Source organism: Dendrobium catenatum, unplaced genomic scaffold (assembly GCF_001605985.2).
Source record: "Dendrobium catenatum unplaced genomic scaffold, ASM160598v2 fragScaff_scaffold_9, whole genome shotgun sequence".
In the NCBI taxonomy this organism is placed as follows: domain Eukaryota; kingdom Viridiplantae; phylum Streptophyta; class Magnoliopsida; order Asparagales; family Orchidaceae; genus Dendrobium; species Dendrobium catenatum.
The window spans coordinates 1,193,025-1,209,945 of record NW_021318471.1 but is presented as its reverse complement, the minus strand read 5'-3'; the positions used below and the strand labels follow the sequence as shown (position 1 = coordinate 1,209,945).

Sequence of the window (16,921 nt, the reverse complement as noted above, 5' to 3'; positions counted from 1 at the left end):
CCATAGGAGTACTCCAGTATCTGCAGTGGATCAGCATTTGAAGGAAAGAGATCAGGTGTTGGAAGAGCTCAAGAGGCATTTACTCAGAGCCCAACAGATTATGAAGAAGCAAGCGGACAGCAAAAGGAGGGATATACAGTTTGGAGTTGGGGACAAGGTCTATTTGAAGCTCCGACCATACCGACAGAGGACTATGGCCCAAAGGAGAAATGAGAAGCTCGCAGCGAGATATTTTGGCCCTTTTGAAGTGGAGGAGAAAATCGGGGAGGTGGCATATAGATTGAGGCTTCCTCCAACAGCCAGAATACACCCCGTTTTTTATGTCTCACAGTTGAGGAAAGTGGTAGGGGAGCATGCAGTAAGCCCAGAGCTGCCCAACACATTGAGGGAGGACATGGAAGTGACACTGGAGCCTATAGCGGTAAAAGGAGTGTGCATCAATGAGAAGGGGGAAAAGGAAGTAAAGATTAGGTGGAGCGGCCTCCCAGACTATGAGGCCACATGGGAGCCACTGGAGAGGATTGCAGAGCAGTTTCCTGCCTTCCACCTTGAGGACAAGGTGGTACTTTGGGAGGGGGGTAATGTTATGCCGGTCCAGCCTGGACCGGCCCAACCTGGACCGGCCCAGCCGGCCTGGGTCTTCTCCAGGCGGAAACGGAACAGAGGGGAGGCGGAAGAGGGAAAGGGCCAAGGGGTGGGGTCCACTTGCAATTCAAACATGGTTTAAGTGTTTTTGGAGGGAGGAGGGGTAGAGAAGTCCTTTTGCTTTTAATTTGAATTAGATTGTACTAATAGGGAGTTATGGGGGATTAGGTTTTCATCTTGATTTTGAAAAGAGTTTTGTGTTCTAGGTTTTCTTGCTTGGGCTCTTGGCGTTGCCGGAGATTGTTGGAGAGTTGTTCTTCCTCTCGAATTGAAGAACATTGTATCTTGCTTTGGTTTTGATCATTACTAAGGGAATACAATTGTTTGCTATTGTTTTTCCAAAGTTTTCTCTCTTTTCTCTCAGCTTTTCCATTATTGGCGGTTGTTTTCTATTGAAAACAGTGAAATATTGGTGAATTAGCGAAGATTCGATAGGAATCGCTTGGAATATTCAAATGGTACCTATCAAGTGAGACACATAATTGATGTGATCATGGTCATACAATTCAGTTTAACCCAATAAACCTTTTGTAGTAGTTTGTAGTTAAAATTATTCAAAGACTTTTATTAAGCTGATTAGAGACATGCTAGGTGACCATTAGCTTTAAAAACTTAGTTTGCATAGCATCATATACGACTTTTGATCTTAATGTATTGTGGCTCTAGAATGATTTTGATTTCATGTTTTCCTATGCATTTCTTTGGCTGTATTTTTTTTTTTTTAAATTTGACATCACGATTTTATTTTGCATGACTCATATGTGGTCAAATATTTTCATATGTATGATTATTTAATTCAAGAAAGGTTGTTTTATTTATCCCCTTTCTAGCAAACTTTATATGATTATCTCTTCCATAGCTATTAGCAAACTAGGTTGCTACATAAGGTTCTACTCAAAACAGCTGAACTTGATACCAGCTTATACCATAAAAAGAAAGTGGAGTAGAGTATCACACTCCTGTCAAGAAAGAAAAAGTTGACTAGCTTTGTCTCTATCCATGACCCCACATCAGACCAGTAGGTTCTGATAAGAAAGAAACTCATAAGACATTTCAGTACCACACATGCCAGTCCCAATTCTTCAAAAAGCCCCACAAAAGGGTTCAAAGATGATTTAAATTTTTATGTAATTTAAAAGGTAGGAACCATCTACTAATTGTAATTCCCTCATTCAAACAGCCCCGCAAGCGGTTGAATAAAACTAGAAGTCATCTGCACTATAGATCAACACATCCGCACTAAAGATCAACACATCCTCGCAGTAAGAACAGACATAATCCTTTGATGTTGGAATAAGGATATTCCATGTGTAGGATGGGTATGCGATAATGTAGTCAATAGATGAATCAATTGAACTCTTAGTTGGAAAAGAAAACAATATATTCAAACAAAAAGAGGGAGAAATAACAAAAAAATGAAAATAATATCAATGCATAAAAATACACAAGAATTTGATACAAGGTCATCCAATTGAATGGCTACGTTATGTTGTAATTGCTACAGATTTTACTATGATATGATTGTGGCGAATCAAAATCCTATATTATGAGATACTATATAAAGATAATGCCACTCTCTTTATAAAGAAGAATTTTAGGGTATCATAAGTACAATAAATCCACAAAACACCCTTTATGGAGTAATGCACATATATATGATACCTTTTGCGGGCTCTGCCTCCAAACCCCAGGAGAAGGGCTCCTCGCCCCTATTCTATCACCCGCATGGAGCTTCATTGCAAAGATTAACCCAGGATAAAATCTATGTAGCATGTTTTTTCATGGTTTAAAAATTATGCTCCATAACTTTAACATTCTTATTGTATAGAAATATAATGAGAATGATGAAAAAGACATTCAAGAACATTTTTATAAGCTATAGACATAGAACCAAACTATAAATTGTAACACAATGTAACCGTCAGAATAAACTCATAAAGACCTTTCAAAAATCAAGAAACGTGCAGATAACTGAAATAAACCCTAACCAGGAGCACATAAACACACAAACTAGAAGAGCAAAGAAAACACAGTAATCAAGTGCACAAGGACAAGAGGAACATTAGTCAGATACATTAGATTGAGTAAACCTTCTCAAATTAAGGAATCATATAATCAATAAGGCAAAAGATTGCAAAATTATTTCTTTTATTACTGCCTTCCACCAATTACTATTCAAAAAAAAGGTTTTGGGTGATCTCTTACATTTTCATGATCCAAATGCTTCAGAAGCTTAATTTCCCTTAACGTTCGCTTGGAATCCATATGATTGTCAAAAGCATTCGCAATCTTCTTAATAGCAACCATCTCTCCGTTCTCGGAATTCATCACCGAGCTGCAAAAAAGAAAATAAAACATTAATAGAAGCGAACCAAGAACAAGAAATTAAGAGCTGAAAAGACTACTTCTCAATAAAAAAATACAAAGATTGAGGGCATTAAAAACCTAAACGATAGGGGAACGAGAGATTACCAAACGATCCCATAAGCCCCTCTTCCGATGGGCATAATGGGCGGGCGGTACTTGGCTGAGATCTCGAAGAGATTTCCAAATATGTTGTACTGAAGAAAACGGCCGCCGTGTGTAAGAACAGCCGGAAAATCCATCGCCGGAGCTCCGGCCATCTGCCTCGACTCAGGAGATCTCGGAGAAGATTTGGGAACGGAAAAAACTGCGGAGAGTTGTCTCGCTTGTTCGATCTATTTTATTCTTTCCTTTCAGCAAATCGAACTGGTCTTGATTTATTTTTCTATCTATATATAGATCCTAGTTCTTGAAGAAGAAGAGATGGAAAAAGACTTCGAAAAGAGAAGTTTGGTGTCGGAGAAAGAATTTATTTTTTTCCAACCGTGTTCGTATGGCGGAGAAGAGAAGGATCCGCCGGCCGCCGGTATTTCAGACGGTGGAGATGAGCGCCGCCGTATATCTACGATCAGGATTTGATAATGCGTTCAACGGTCACTGTTTTCTACTCGGTTCGACGGCGGCCGTGTACCATGGAGGTTCGGCCGTTAGCATTAACGGAAATTAAGAAAGCTTATTTGCACCAAGAAAAACACCCACGGATAACTTGGGTTTAAACGGAAGATGTCTTCTAAATCTTAGGCTTCATTTGTTTTTTCTTTGTGCTTCTGCAAAAGGCAGTTTAAAAAAATATTAGTTTTGAAAATAGAATTTTCTAACGGAGAAGCATATATAAAAAGCTTCTCAAAATTGCAGAAAAATGAAAAAATGGAGTTATTGGGAACGTGATTTGACGAACCAAACAACACAAAAAATAATAGAAAATCCTCCGTTTCCAAATGGAAAAGGCAAAAAAACGCTCAAACAAACAAAGCCTTAATCCTCTCGCCAAAAGATAAGAAATGAGGTGGCAATTAGAAACTTTGATTTTGACTGAAGTTTTATTTAAGCTTAAAATAATTAATTTTTAGTATATGTATAGACGAAGAGCTCTACATTTGTTGCGCACTAATGTATTTGTGGGCGGTAAAATGAGAATTTATCGTCCTTATGATGCACGGATTCCCAGCACACAATTAGATAGTTGAGAGAGCGAGAAAACACCATAACTTACTATATGGAAAACCCGAAAAGGGAAGAAACACGGGGCCTTGTCTAGGTGAGAAGATTATACTATACTTGAGTGAGTTACAAAGCTTAACCCGTCTCTTAATTTAGAGATAATGAAATTACAATAGTTTGGAGAGTTTGTCGAACTTCGTATTGGTACTTTGGAGCTTGTAATGACTGCAATAAGACGAAAGTCCAACGATGGTCGGTAGAAAGTTCGACAGCGGTTGATGGTTGGGCGGTGGTTCAATGATGTTTGGGTGGGAGTCCGACAACAATCGGCGATCGGATGGATGTCTGGAGATGGTTGATGGTCGAGCGGTGATTCGACGATGGTCAAATTGAAGCCCGTCTGTGGTTGGTTTTCGTGCCATGGTTTGACAACAGTCTGGAGACGATCGGCGGCCGGTCGAAGTTCGGTGGGGTCGGCGGTCTGGAAATGGTCCTACTATAGTCTGGTGGAGGTCTGACAGTGGTTGTCGGTCGGAGGTCTGGCGGTGGTCTAGCAGCTGTCAATGGATGGGCGGTGGTCTAGTGACGGTAGGCAGCCTGGCGGTGGTCCAACAACAGTCGATGGAGGTTCACCGGCGGCGGTGTCTGGATTGGCCCACCCTATAAATATGAAGAAGATCCAGAACAGGTTCAGAGTGTTCCGTCATATGGCCCATGTTGATCCCCCAAATCATAGAGCATTTTTCAAGTATTTAAGTGCCTTATTGATGCCGAAATTCAGAAATGTTGATCTCATTGGATTTGTCTCGCTGAGCTACTCGATTTGACATATAGATCATTTGGACATCAAATTAATGGATTGAACCTTCCAAATATGCTTCAATCACTTTGGTTTGAACCCATTTGGGCTCAGATTAGACCGATTTTTATGGCGTTGGGTTCGTCTCCTTTAAATGTTCAATTTGACTATAAGCTTGTAGAAATCAGAGTTTAGATGGTCCCAAATTTAATTTTGAAAGTTTTCAAATTGGATATTGATGCCTGATCAAAGCAGTTTTTTGTGAAGTATAAATACTGAAAGATTGTCATGATAGTCTTTATGTTAAAAGCATATTTGTTAGCTTATATGTGAAATCTATTTATAATTAATATTGTCTAATTTTTATTTGTAGTTTTCCTTGAGTATGATTATTACCAATTAAGCTTGTGCCTTATGTGTTTGTTAATGTAATATTTGTAATAGATTTTTATTGTATGTTAAGAAATTTATAGTAATTTTAAGGTTTTATTTTTTATGCAATTTAGAGGGTACATATCACATAGAAATTTTTTTAGATTTGAGCCCCAAAAGAGACATGCGATTTGATTTAGCTAATTAGCATAAGCCTAACTCGGGTGAGCAAATGCTAAGTGTAATGATCTTTTGCTTAGAAGTACATCTAGTGATCATAATCTTTTTAAGCGCCCCCATTGCTCGAATAGATAACCTTAGCCCATAATGCTTAACATTTGCTTCAATTTGGAGCTAGCAACACTTGTTTTACAGAACAAATTGCCAAAATAGCTAACTAATTAATTGTCATATTCTTCACCTTCACCCTAGTCATCATTGTTTAAAGTTTGCTTTAATTATATTAGTGCTTTACTTGGATATACCTTGAGGACTTCTTTCAAAGAATTCAACCTTTTTTTGCAACTTTCATTGTTGAAGTTGCCTTCTTGACATATTTCATGAACTTGATCAATCATATCACCCATACTCAAGGGCGGAGCCAAGATTTTTGTGATGAGGGTGCACAAATCATTGTTATAATGCAATAGTAAAAAATGAAGGCCTCACGGATATTTAAAAAAGGTGACTATATGTTGAAAAGATTACACTTTGTTTTTTGTAATGCAAATGTGGAATCCATATTCCTCTTTGTATTAAACAACTTTTAAAGCATTGAAAAATAAAAAATCCATAAACACAAAAAAGAAGTAATGATGGAAAAGTCTCCAAAGGAATTTGCAACAGCATTCTTACTTAAATGGTAATTTTCATTGTTTCCCACTAAAGAGGTAAAAATGAATCACATCCACATGGGCACAATAAATTAATCTTAAAATACATGAAGTATACATTCTTTCTAAGACAGGAAAATTCTGCTTGTCTAAAATTCCAATCGATGTAAATTCCAACCATTTGAATGAGCATATGCCTCAATTATAAAATTCTCAGTATGCATAAAAACTATGCATGCTAAACTCCAGTGACAAAAAAAAAATCTGATGACTACAAAAGAACTGTAAAATGATTCATCAAATGTCCCAAAGAGATGAGAACTAATTTTTATGCAGTTATTTAAGAGTAAAACTCAAAAGAATAGTACCTTCATTTCTCAAATAAAGTAAAGAGACAAGAACTTTACTGAGGATTAAAGTCACCGTCCTCCGTCCCATTGCAAGTCAATGAGCCGCCACGAACAAGGAAGCAGAGGTGATTCAAGAGGTAGAATAAGGATTTTGTTTCTAAGTCGGTTCTCATCGCTAGCTTGCTTCGACCTCTAGGTTTTTCCACGTGAAAGGAGGAGAAGTAGAACCTAGAGGTGTTAGAGCATTTCAAAATTTTGATTCCCCAGCCACGTGAAGCTGCTTCGATCTGTCCCCATGAAAGGAGGCGAAGTGAGCGTTTTGAATTTTTGATTCCCCAATCATGAAGCAACTTCGGTCTATCTGTGGGAATTGTACAACCCAATAAAAGCCCTAAAATATGAATTTAATTAAGAGTCATAAATTAACAAATTAATTAATGGTTATTAAGCTTTAATTATAAAGTCAGTGGGTGCCCATGCCCTTAGGACTCCCATGGTAAATCTGCCCCTGGCTATATTCTCTTAATAAAGATTATGATAACTACTTTTCCTTTATTTAAACTCAAGTTTCATAAAAAATGAGCCTAATCTCTCATAGGGATTACTTTAAACTATAAATATCTTAGTTGAAACACTTAGACATGATATTGGTTGTAAACAAAGATTGGTGGCTATTTTGTGTATATGATGTTCGCTTTTATGATTTCATTTGAAAAAGCAATTTAAGCAACCACATGGTATTTTCTGAAGCCCTTATAAAATGCCAATGGTCATAGTAGCCTAATGGATTTGATCCAAATAGTAGGGTTTATGACTCTTCAGAATTTATCCTTTATATTTAATAATATTTTTGAGCTACTAATTTAACCTTATTTTTAATTGCAATCTTTGAATCATTTGAGTTATTATGGCACTTTATTCTTATTACATGCCAAACAATGGTCTAAATATTAACAAATTCCACACAATATAAATTTGTTTAACTTTTATTACATCAATGTTACTTAAACTCATCATCCAATGCCTCATTAATATCCTTAGGTTTGATATGGTAGAGGTATGTGTAATTGTCAACCTCTTCTCTAAATGCGCTCATACTCTTAATTCCTTTAGCTCGATCTATTATAATAAGTTACTAAGGAAAAATAAAGGAATATCTCAAGTCCTAAAGTAATTCAAGTACAAGAGGAATCTCATTGGTATCTATCGTTGGATCTAAGCTTAGGTTTTGTAACCTATTAAATTCCTTTTCATTTGCATCCTTCATCTTTGATAATCCTATAACTTTTTCATTAAAAAAACATGTGAAGACTGTTTTCAATTATTAGTCTCTTCATATTAATATCCTATAACACTTAGTTTGATTTGAATATCCTTACAAAAACCTATCTAATCTCATGCCCATTTTTTTCAAACTATCTTTCCCATTTTTCAAGATCAAACATCTTTAACCAGTTACATTAAAGTGTGATATATTAGGATTCTTCTCTTTTAGAATCTCATAAGAGGTCCCCCTTAATAATAGATATGATATTTGAATGTATTATTCATAATTCTATTAGGTGAATAATTTTGAGTTTGAATTAGATGTCACATAGTGGAGGTTGTGTGATGGAATATCCTTACATAATATTTTTATTGACAAATAATGTCATGGCATTATTAACTTTAGGTGATTAAACTAGAGAATAAGAACACTTCTCTAATACCACTTAAACAAATTTGAAATTTAAGTTTTAATTTTGAAAGTTCGTTAGGGATGTTAGGCCCTATTGAACTAGTCCCAAGGCTAATAAAAAGAGAGAGGTGAATTGGAAAAAAATATCTTTCAATCAAAACACAAACCAAAAGCAATATCATCACAATAAAAACTAAAGTGCGAAAATTAAAAGCGGAAGTAAAAAAGAAAGAACACGCCAGATTTATAGTGGTTCAGTCAAACCTTGACCTACGTCCACTCCTTGGAGGCACCCTCTAAGTATTGTGCTAAACTAAGTGTCTCTCCTTTAGGCCCCACAGCTAGGCGGAGAAGCCCTAACAAAATCACTTCCACCTTCCCCGGTGCGGCGGAGTCGCCGGGTCCTTTGACACCAAAGAGATCTTCTTCTTTGGTGAACTTCCCTTGAGACAAGGCTTAAATCCGACAGTATTCTGGTGCGAGCTTGCCGGAGCAACCGTGTGGAACCCCCTCCATACTCCCTTGAGTCCCCCCTCATAGGATCTTCTCCCTCTCTCAAACTCCACCCTTTTCTCACTCCCTTTCAAGCTCTCTCTTCAAGTTTCCCCCAAAAGAAAGAAGCTACAATGGCTGCCAAAGACACTTACAAAAGTGCCTTGATAAAGCTTAAATAGAAGCTCTCAAAACGAGCTCATTAATGTAAGTTGCGGACATTATCGTCAAGGATGATAAGCATATCGTCATGTTTGATCAGTACAATTTAAGCCCAATCAGCAAGGATGATTTGAGACGATTAGAAGAAGTTTGTTCATATCATCCAGGATAATAATATATCGTCCTGGACGAACAGTACAAATTGTGGAATATCATCCTCAACATCGCCCTGAAAAATAGCTATCCGATGACCAATTGTCCAGCATATCGGGCAGGACTGAAACTACTAAATGACAAGAGGGGGGGTGAATTATGAAAATCTTTTTCTTAATAAAAATAACCCTAAACAAGAGTTCTAATTTTTTTGTTATTTTTGAAATTTTACAACAAAACTTTAAGCAAGTTTTCTTCCACAAATTTCAGCATGCAATAGTTATGAAAATTAAATGCAAGTAAAAAGCAAATGACGATAAGGAAAAAAACACACCAAGAATTTTTATAGTGGTTCGGTCAAAATATGACCTACGTCCACTCCCCGGAGTCCTCCGCTCCGAGATTTTCACTATCAAAATAGTTCTCCTTTTACCCCCCTCGGCAAGACGGAGAAGCCTTTACAAATCGTCTCTGTTCATCGTATGGTACGATTACTATCGTACACGATGTGACAAAAACTAAGAGATCATCCAGGACGATATCCGAAACGATCATACTTCGTCTCTATTCATCGTTTGGTACGATCTGGTTCATACAGTACGATGTTCAAAATTTAATTAGGCCTGAATTTCATGCAGTAATTACGTGTTAATTTAAGTAAGTATTTAAAATAGATCGTACAATACGAAAACGTTTGTACAGTACGAACAGCGCAAAATCACTTACTCAAATTAAACTACGGCTAGGGTTTTGGATCTGAATATATCGTACAGTATGAATATATTCGTACAGTACGATCTATTCACAGAATCGTCCACATAGCTCTGACCGTACTGTACGAATTAAAATCGTACAGTATGATCTCCAGAGAAGAATTTCTATTTCATTTTGCATTTAAAAACAAACACTCCCCATGTGTGTGTGTGCATGGTTGCTCTTGTTGAATCTAGTAATTAGGTTGTTAAGCCTAAGTGAGTGTCCCAAGGCTACCAAGAGGGGGGGTGAATTGGTAGTTTAAAAATTAAAATTTAAGACCCCTTTTTTTTTTAATTTTGTAGAAAAAGATTTTTCAACCACAGAGTTTTTAAAACTGAAATAGAAAGTGCGGAAATGTAAAAACAGTAAAGTAAATGACACCAGATTTATAGTGGTTCGGTCTATAACCAGACCTACATCCACTCCCCAGAGGCACCCTCTGAGTATTGCACTAATACCAATAGTGACTCTCCTTTTGCACCCACAGCAAGGCGGAGAAACCTTTACAACACACTCTTTTCACCACTCCCCAGTGCGGCAGAGAACCGTCCGTCCTTTTACACAATACCCAGTGTTGGCAGAGAACCGTCGTCCTTTCACACTCTCCTAGTGTGGGCAGAGAACCCTTCGTCCTTTCACACTCTCCTAGTGTGGGCAGAGAACCCTTCGTCCTTTCACACTCTCCTAGTGTGGGCAGAGAACCCTTCGGCTGTTCACACTCTCCAAGTGTAGGCAGCGAACCCTTCGGCTGTTCACACTCTCCAAGTGTCGGCAGAGAACCGGATCTCCTTGACAGATCTTCTCACAAGAATCTAGAAGGAAGAAAGAAAAAGAGTGAAGAAATCCAATTTCACAAGTAGAGACTCTTACCTTAGCAATCCAAGTGAAGCCTTCTCGCTCCAATGGTAGGAATCCTCACCTCTGGTACCTGCCAATTCATAGGATAATCATTAGTTTCTTGGTCCAGTAGGAAGCAAAACTCAGTAGCACTTTCCACAGCCGAGGCAGAATATATTGCAGTAGGAAGTTGTGTTGCACAGGTACTATGGTTAAAACAATAAATTCTTGATCTTGGACTACCTATTGGAACCATCTTGATCATGTGTGACAATACAAGTGCAATTTGTATCTCTAAGAACCCAATTCAACACTATCGAACGAAACACATAGACATTAGACACCATTTCATTAGAGATCACATCGCTAAGGGAGATATAGAATTACATCACATCGTTACAGGAGATCAATTGGCAGACATATTCACAAAACCTTTAGCTTTCGACACCTTTAGCATCTTGAGGACTAGATTAGGTGTCATAGATATAACTGCATAAAAAAAATAAAAAAACAACAAAATTTTTAAATTAGGGCTGCTCCTGATCATCACACACTCACCACACCAAAACTCTGCATTGACTGTTCATCGTACTGTACAATACACATATTCTACCGTACGATACATCTCAATCTACATACCGTCCACCAATAAGCAGATTTCGGCTCTGTTGATCGTACGGTACGACCTTCATCGTATTGTACGATACATCTCAATTTACATAACACCCACCAATAAGTAGATTTCAGCTCTGTTGATCGTACTGTACGACCTACCTCGTACTGTATGATATTCATCCCGCATTATTGACTATCGTATTGTATGATATCTCTTCTTCGTACGATACGATACATGTCAGCAATGGATTGGGGCGAATTAAATCCAGTTGGTACGACATTATTGTGTATCGTACTGTACGATACATCCCTTTCGTACGGTACGATCCACATTAGCACAAGGGACAAATATGAGTTAAAGTTGTTTGGTACGATATTTATTATGTATCATACTGTATGATACACCTGTTCGTATAGTACAAAACTTTTGGTCAAAAGTCGTACTGAGGGCCTTGGGACGATCAAAATTCGCCTGATCGTATTATACGATACTTATCGTACTGTACGATTTGACTACCTTTTCCCAAAATGACCGGTCAGGATATTAATTGGCTATCGTACAGTACGATCCTAGATCGTACTGTACGATTGTCGACATTTTCTATAAGTGCCCTTGCCTAGGTCGTTCTTTTCACTCCAACCTCTCCTCACCCAGTCCTTCACTTAGTTTCGTGCCCTCTTGCAATGTCTAAACGAGGTCGGATGACTGCTGGAAGCTCATCCTCGTCGAGTCGCCAACCTGCTCGTTTTCTGAATACTGAAAATGAGGAAGCCTACCACTGATATAAAGCTTGCAAAATTTCCCCTTCAAAAATGCTTAATCAGGCTGCTCTCAATTTCGAGGTAATGGGCCTCTTTGCTTCCACCACCTTCCAATTCTACTCACCCTAGCATTTCCCTATAATTCTGAACTTCTCTTTGAATTTCTAGCTAACCTCACCTACACCGTCGACAACACCACCTTTCACTCTTTTGTTTGTGGCCACAACATTGAGATCACTAGAGCCGACATCGCCCAATATATTGTGTTGTCCACTAAAGGACCTATGGTTTGCTCTTTTCTTACCGATGAATTCGATTGGAGCGATGTTAATAGAGTCCTTAGGAATGCTACTTTCCATCAACACCAACCTCTCGTTCAATCCTTAACTCGAAATGCCCGAATAATTCAACATGTTCTTCGGACCTCAATCATACCCAAAGGTGGCGACCGTATCAATCTGACCCCGGCTTTATCCGTCACTACCTATCTTATTATGTCCAACATTAAGTTTGATGAGGTTGATTTAATTAGTAACTATATTCGCCACATGAATTTTGTTCGTCTACCTACCACTCGACGGAAACAGAATCTGGCTCTTGGTCACTTAATAGGATATATCCTCCACAATAAATATCAATTGTCCTACCCCGGTGAACCCGACATGCTTCCTATTTTTTATAAGGATGCTTCCTTCCGCATTCTCTTCAATCGGGGACACGAGCGTGAAGAACCCGTCTTTGATGAAGAAGAAGGAGAAGATGCCCCAGCAGCAGCTCCAGCTCGACCACGACGCCATGCCGCACCCCGAGCACCTGCACCAGCACACCCTAACGATGATTTGGTCGCACGCTTCGACCAGCTGCAGACTCGTCTCGACATGCATATTCAAGAACAACATCAGCAACACGAGACAGATATGCAATGGTTTGGAGAATGTTTTACTGTAATTGATCACCGCTTCGATGCTCTCTTTCAATACTTTCAACCAAATCCACCTCCACCACCAACTGATCAGGACCCGTATGCTTAGATTATTTGTGTTTGCATTGTAGTTTTTCTTCTTTTGCTTTTTGCTTTTAGTTGCTCCTCATTTTTGTGCTGTCAAAAGGGGGAGAAGTTTGTTGTACATGTTATTGTACATGTTATCTAAATGCATTACTTTTGTTTTGTACTTGCTTTTGGTATCCTATTTTTTCTTGTGTTTACTTAAAAAAAAAAAAGAAAAATACAATGTCTGACTCATACTCCTAATCTACCCGTTCTTGAGTCTTCCTTTCGTCCTGAGTCACTTGTGATCTTCCTGAAATGTTATTACTCAAGGACAATAACAAATAAAATAATATTCAATGAAAAGTTGTTCTAAAACACTCATTATTTGGCATCATCAAAATCTTAAACTCGGGGTCATGGGTTGCAACAAGGACGATCTGGCAATTGTCCAGGCCAATTTGATCGTGAAATCAAGTAATAATTGCTTTCCATAAATTTCAAAGAAATTTTGGAAAAATTAACCTGGATCGTCCTGGATGATATTTTATAGTCCTGGACGATGTACAAAAATAAGTTATTTCTAAATAGATCTGTCGACAGATTCTTTCTGAGTTGAGCCTATCATCCTGGCCGATACAAAATCGTCCAGGACGATGTGTTTTGCATAATGACGATTGCTTTAATGTGGATGTCCTAATTAGAGTTTTTACTTTTGAACTGATCATCCAGGATGATATAAAATCGTCCCGGATGATGTTACCATAAAACAATAAACTCTAGGGAATAGTCAGAAATCTTCCAAGTTACAAAGCATCAGGAGCCACACCAAATACAATAGACTCAAGAAAGGAAAAAGGGTATAAACTAACTCAGACCAAGTCTACCTAATCTTGAGCTGGTTCCTAGTTGCAGTCCAATTGTGTGAACCTAAAATGTTAGTAGATAAAGCAGTTGTAGAGAAAAAAGAACGTTTGCTATCATCAAAATCATAAGTCATAGATCCACAACAATCTCCCCCTTTTGATGATGGTAAGCATTTCAATTTGAATTTGCAAAAAGGAATATTTTCTCCTAATCTCTCCCTCACTAGAATAACACTTTAAAAAAATGGGGAGATAAAAATATTTTTGCTGTTTTAAATTTTTTTAAAAGAAAAAAAAGGATACAAATTCAACAGTACATTCTTCCCCTTTGACATTATCAAAAAGAGAGGAGGCACAAACAAAAAACAAAACCAATAAAAGACAAAAAATGTTCCCTGATATAGTGAAAAAATAAATATTCTTAAAATGAGAAAGTTACCTCTTGGTTTTAATCAAAAACTTAGTAGAATTGGATTGACAACGCATAGCCCAGAAAAGGTTAGAAATTCAGAATTTGATAATCCAAACTCAAGTTCTTTAAAAAGGCTAAAAAACTTTCTTATTCAATATCTAAATCATAAAACAAATTAGAGAAAGAAACAGAAATGTTTCAAAACTCCTTTCATAAAATATATCTTATAGAAGATTAATGCATGAATTGTTGAATCAGGAATCAAGATTTTCAAACTCTAGTATCAAAAATATTAGGGGTTTTCTTAAGCTATTAAGAATTATAAGAATGGTAAACATTAAACTTTGTGGGCTCATTTTATGCCTCTTTTCAATTTGAATGACGCTCTTTGCGTATTTTTTAATTTTTGATACACTTTGTGTATATTTTTCAATTTGGCGTCTTTGCGCATCTTTTATTTTGGCATCATTGGCTATTTGTTTTAATATGCTACCTTTCTGAAATCTTAAAAACAAAAGTAAACTCATCCTATTGATAAAGAGAATTCTTGATTAAGAAAATTATGAGTTAGATTCAACAACTTGTAAAAGATTTCTATGCGAAAAATTTTAGTTTCAAAGACTAACTTAAAATATGAAAAAGATTTTAAATCAAAAGTAGAATAACCTCTTTTAGGAAATAGAGAATGAGTGTCAAAAACATGAGTTTCCTTCATTTGACTGTTTTTAGAGAAGTCAATCACAACTTACCAAAGATTTCAAGAAAAAATAAGAAGTAGATTTTTTATTTTTAGAAAAGCGAATGTGTGTGTTGATCAGAGAAAAAATTCAATGAAAACAAGTAAAAAAAATTAAAGAATAAATAAAAAAAAAAACAAAAACACAAAATAAAACGAAAAAAAAAAACTAAAAAAAAAACATAACACAAAAACATAACAAGGCTTTTAACCATTATCTTTCTCCTGGTCCAATGCTTCAGAAACCAGGTCTGCCTATGAGATTTTTTGCTTTTCATTATTTCCCCAGATTAAATTTTGCTTCGCCTTACCCTTTTCTTTTGCTGGTAAATTAGGGCACTGATTTTTCATATGTCTAGGTTTCCTACATCAAAAGCAAATAATGTCAGAAAAAATATGAACATCTTTACCATTTTTACCTTTTTTCCACTTTTGCTTATACTTTGGCGAGCTTTGTGATTTGCTTGACAAGTCATTGCATTCGTCACCAACTAAGCTATCTCTTTCTGTATCTTCAGCTTTTAGCACTATCGCTTCACCTGCATCCAAAAGTCTTTGACCCAAACTTTGCTCGTAGGCAATGAGTGAGCCAATCAAATTATCAATAGAATATTCATTCAAATCTTTTGATTCATAAATAAAAACAACTTTGGCATCAAATTTGTCAAGTAAACAACGAAGACTTCTATTGACTTTTTCAAAATTTGAAAACTCATTTCCTAAAGCAAGTAATGATGTTACAATTTGAATAAACCTAGTATACATGTCTAAGACTGTTTCATAAGGTTTTATGGAAAACATTTCATAATCATGCGTTAACACATTCAACTTGGATTGCTTGATTTCACTAGTGCCTTCATATATAGTGTGTAGTTTATCCCAAACTTCCTTACCAGTAGTGCACGTGGACATTAACATGAAGTCTTCAGAATTTAAAGAACAAAAAAAGCAATTTAATGATTTTGCATTCAATTGAGCATTGAGCTGTTCTTCCTTATTCCATTGATTAAAAGGAATATCAATTTTAATTCCACTAACAATACGTGATGGTGATGAATAACCAGTTAAAATCATATGCCACATGCGAAAATCAATTGATTGCAAAAAAATAGACATACAAATTTTCCAAAAATCAAATGTAATATTTTCAAACAAAGGTGGTCTGGTGATTCCGCAATATTATGTTTTAAAAAATTAGCCATGGATCGAAATTCAAAAGCTTTTAAAAACTTATTTTTTAAAAATGGCTCTGATACTTCTTGAAAGTTTGTTAGGGATGTTAGGCCCTATTGAACTAGTACCAAGGCTAATAAAAAGAGAGAGGTGAATTGGAAAAAAATATCTTTCAATCAAAACACAAATCAAAACCAATATCACCACAATAAAAACCAAAGTACGAAAATTAAAAGCGGAAGTAATAAAGAAAGAACACACCAGATTTATAGTGGTTCAATCAAACCTTGACCTAAGTCCACTCGTTGGAGGCACCCTCCAAGTATTGCACTAAACTAAGTGCCTCTCCTTTAGCCCCCACAGCTAGGCGGAGAAGCCCTTACAAAATCACTTCCACCTTTCCCGGTGCGGCGGAGTCGCCGGGTCCTTTGACACCAAAGAGATCTTCTTCTTTGGTGAACTTCCCTCGAGACAAGCCTTGAATCCGACAGTATTCAGGTGTGAGCTTGTTGGAGCAACTGTATGGAACCCCCTCCACACTCCCTTGAGTCCCCTTCACAGGATCTTCTCCCTCTCTCAAACTCCACCCTTTCCTCACTCCCTTTCAAGCTCTCTCTTCAAATTTCCCCAAAAAAAAGAAGCTACAATGGCTGCCAAAGATACTTACAAAGTGCCTTGACAAAGCTTAAATAGAAGCTCTCAAAATAAGCTCATTAATGCAAGTTGCCGACATTATCGTCCATGATGATAGACATATCGTCCTGTAC

At 37.0% G+C, this 16,921-nt stretch overlaps 1 protein-coding gene across 1 annotated transcript in view; it reads right to left on the bottom strand.

The window, feature by feature from the left end:
* The window catches only part of LOC110092500 (mitogen-activated protein kinase 5), a 19,280-nt gene extending 15,776 nt beyond the window's left edge, over positions 1–3,504 (bottom strand). Inside the window, exons 1-2 of the mRNA XM_020817072.2 lie at positions 3,118–3,504; positions 2,851–2,980 (exon numbers count right to left, since the gene is read on the bottom strand). Of these exons, the coding sequence (XP_020672731.1) occupies positions 2,851–2,980; positions 3,118–3,269 (282 nt within the window). The 5' untranslated portion in view covers positions 3,270–3,504. The remainder of the gene's footprint in view (positions 1–2,850; positions 2,981–3,117) is intronic.
* Between the last annotated feature and the right edge of the window lie 13,417 nt (positions 3,505–16,921).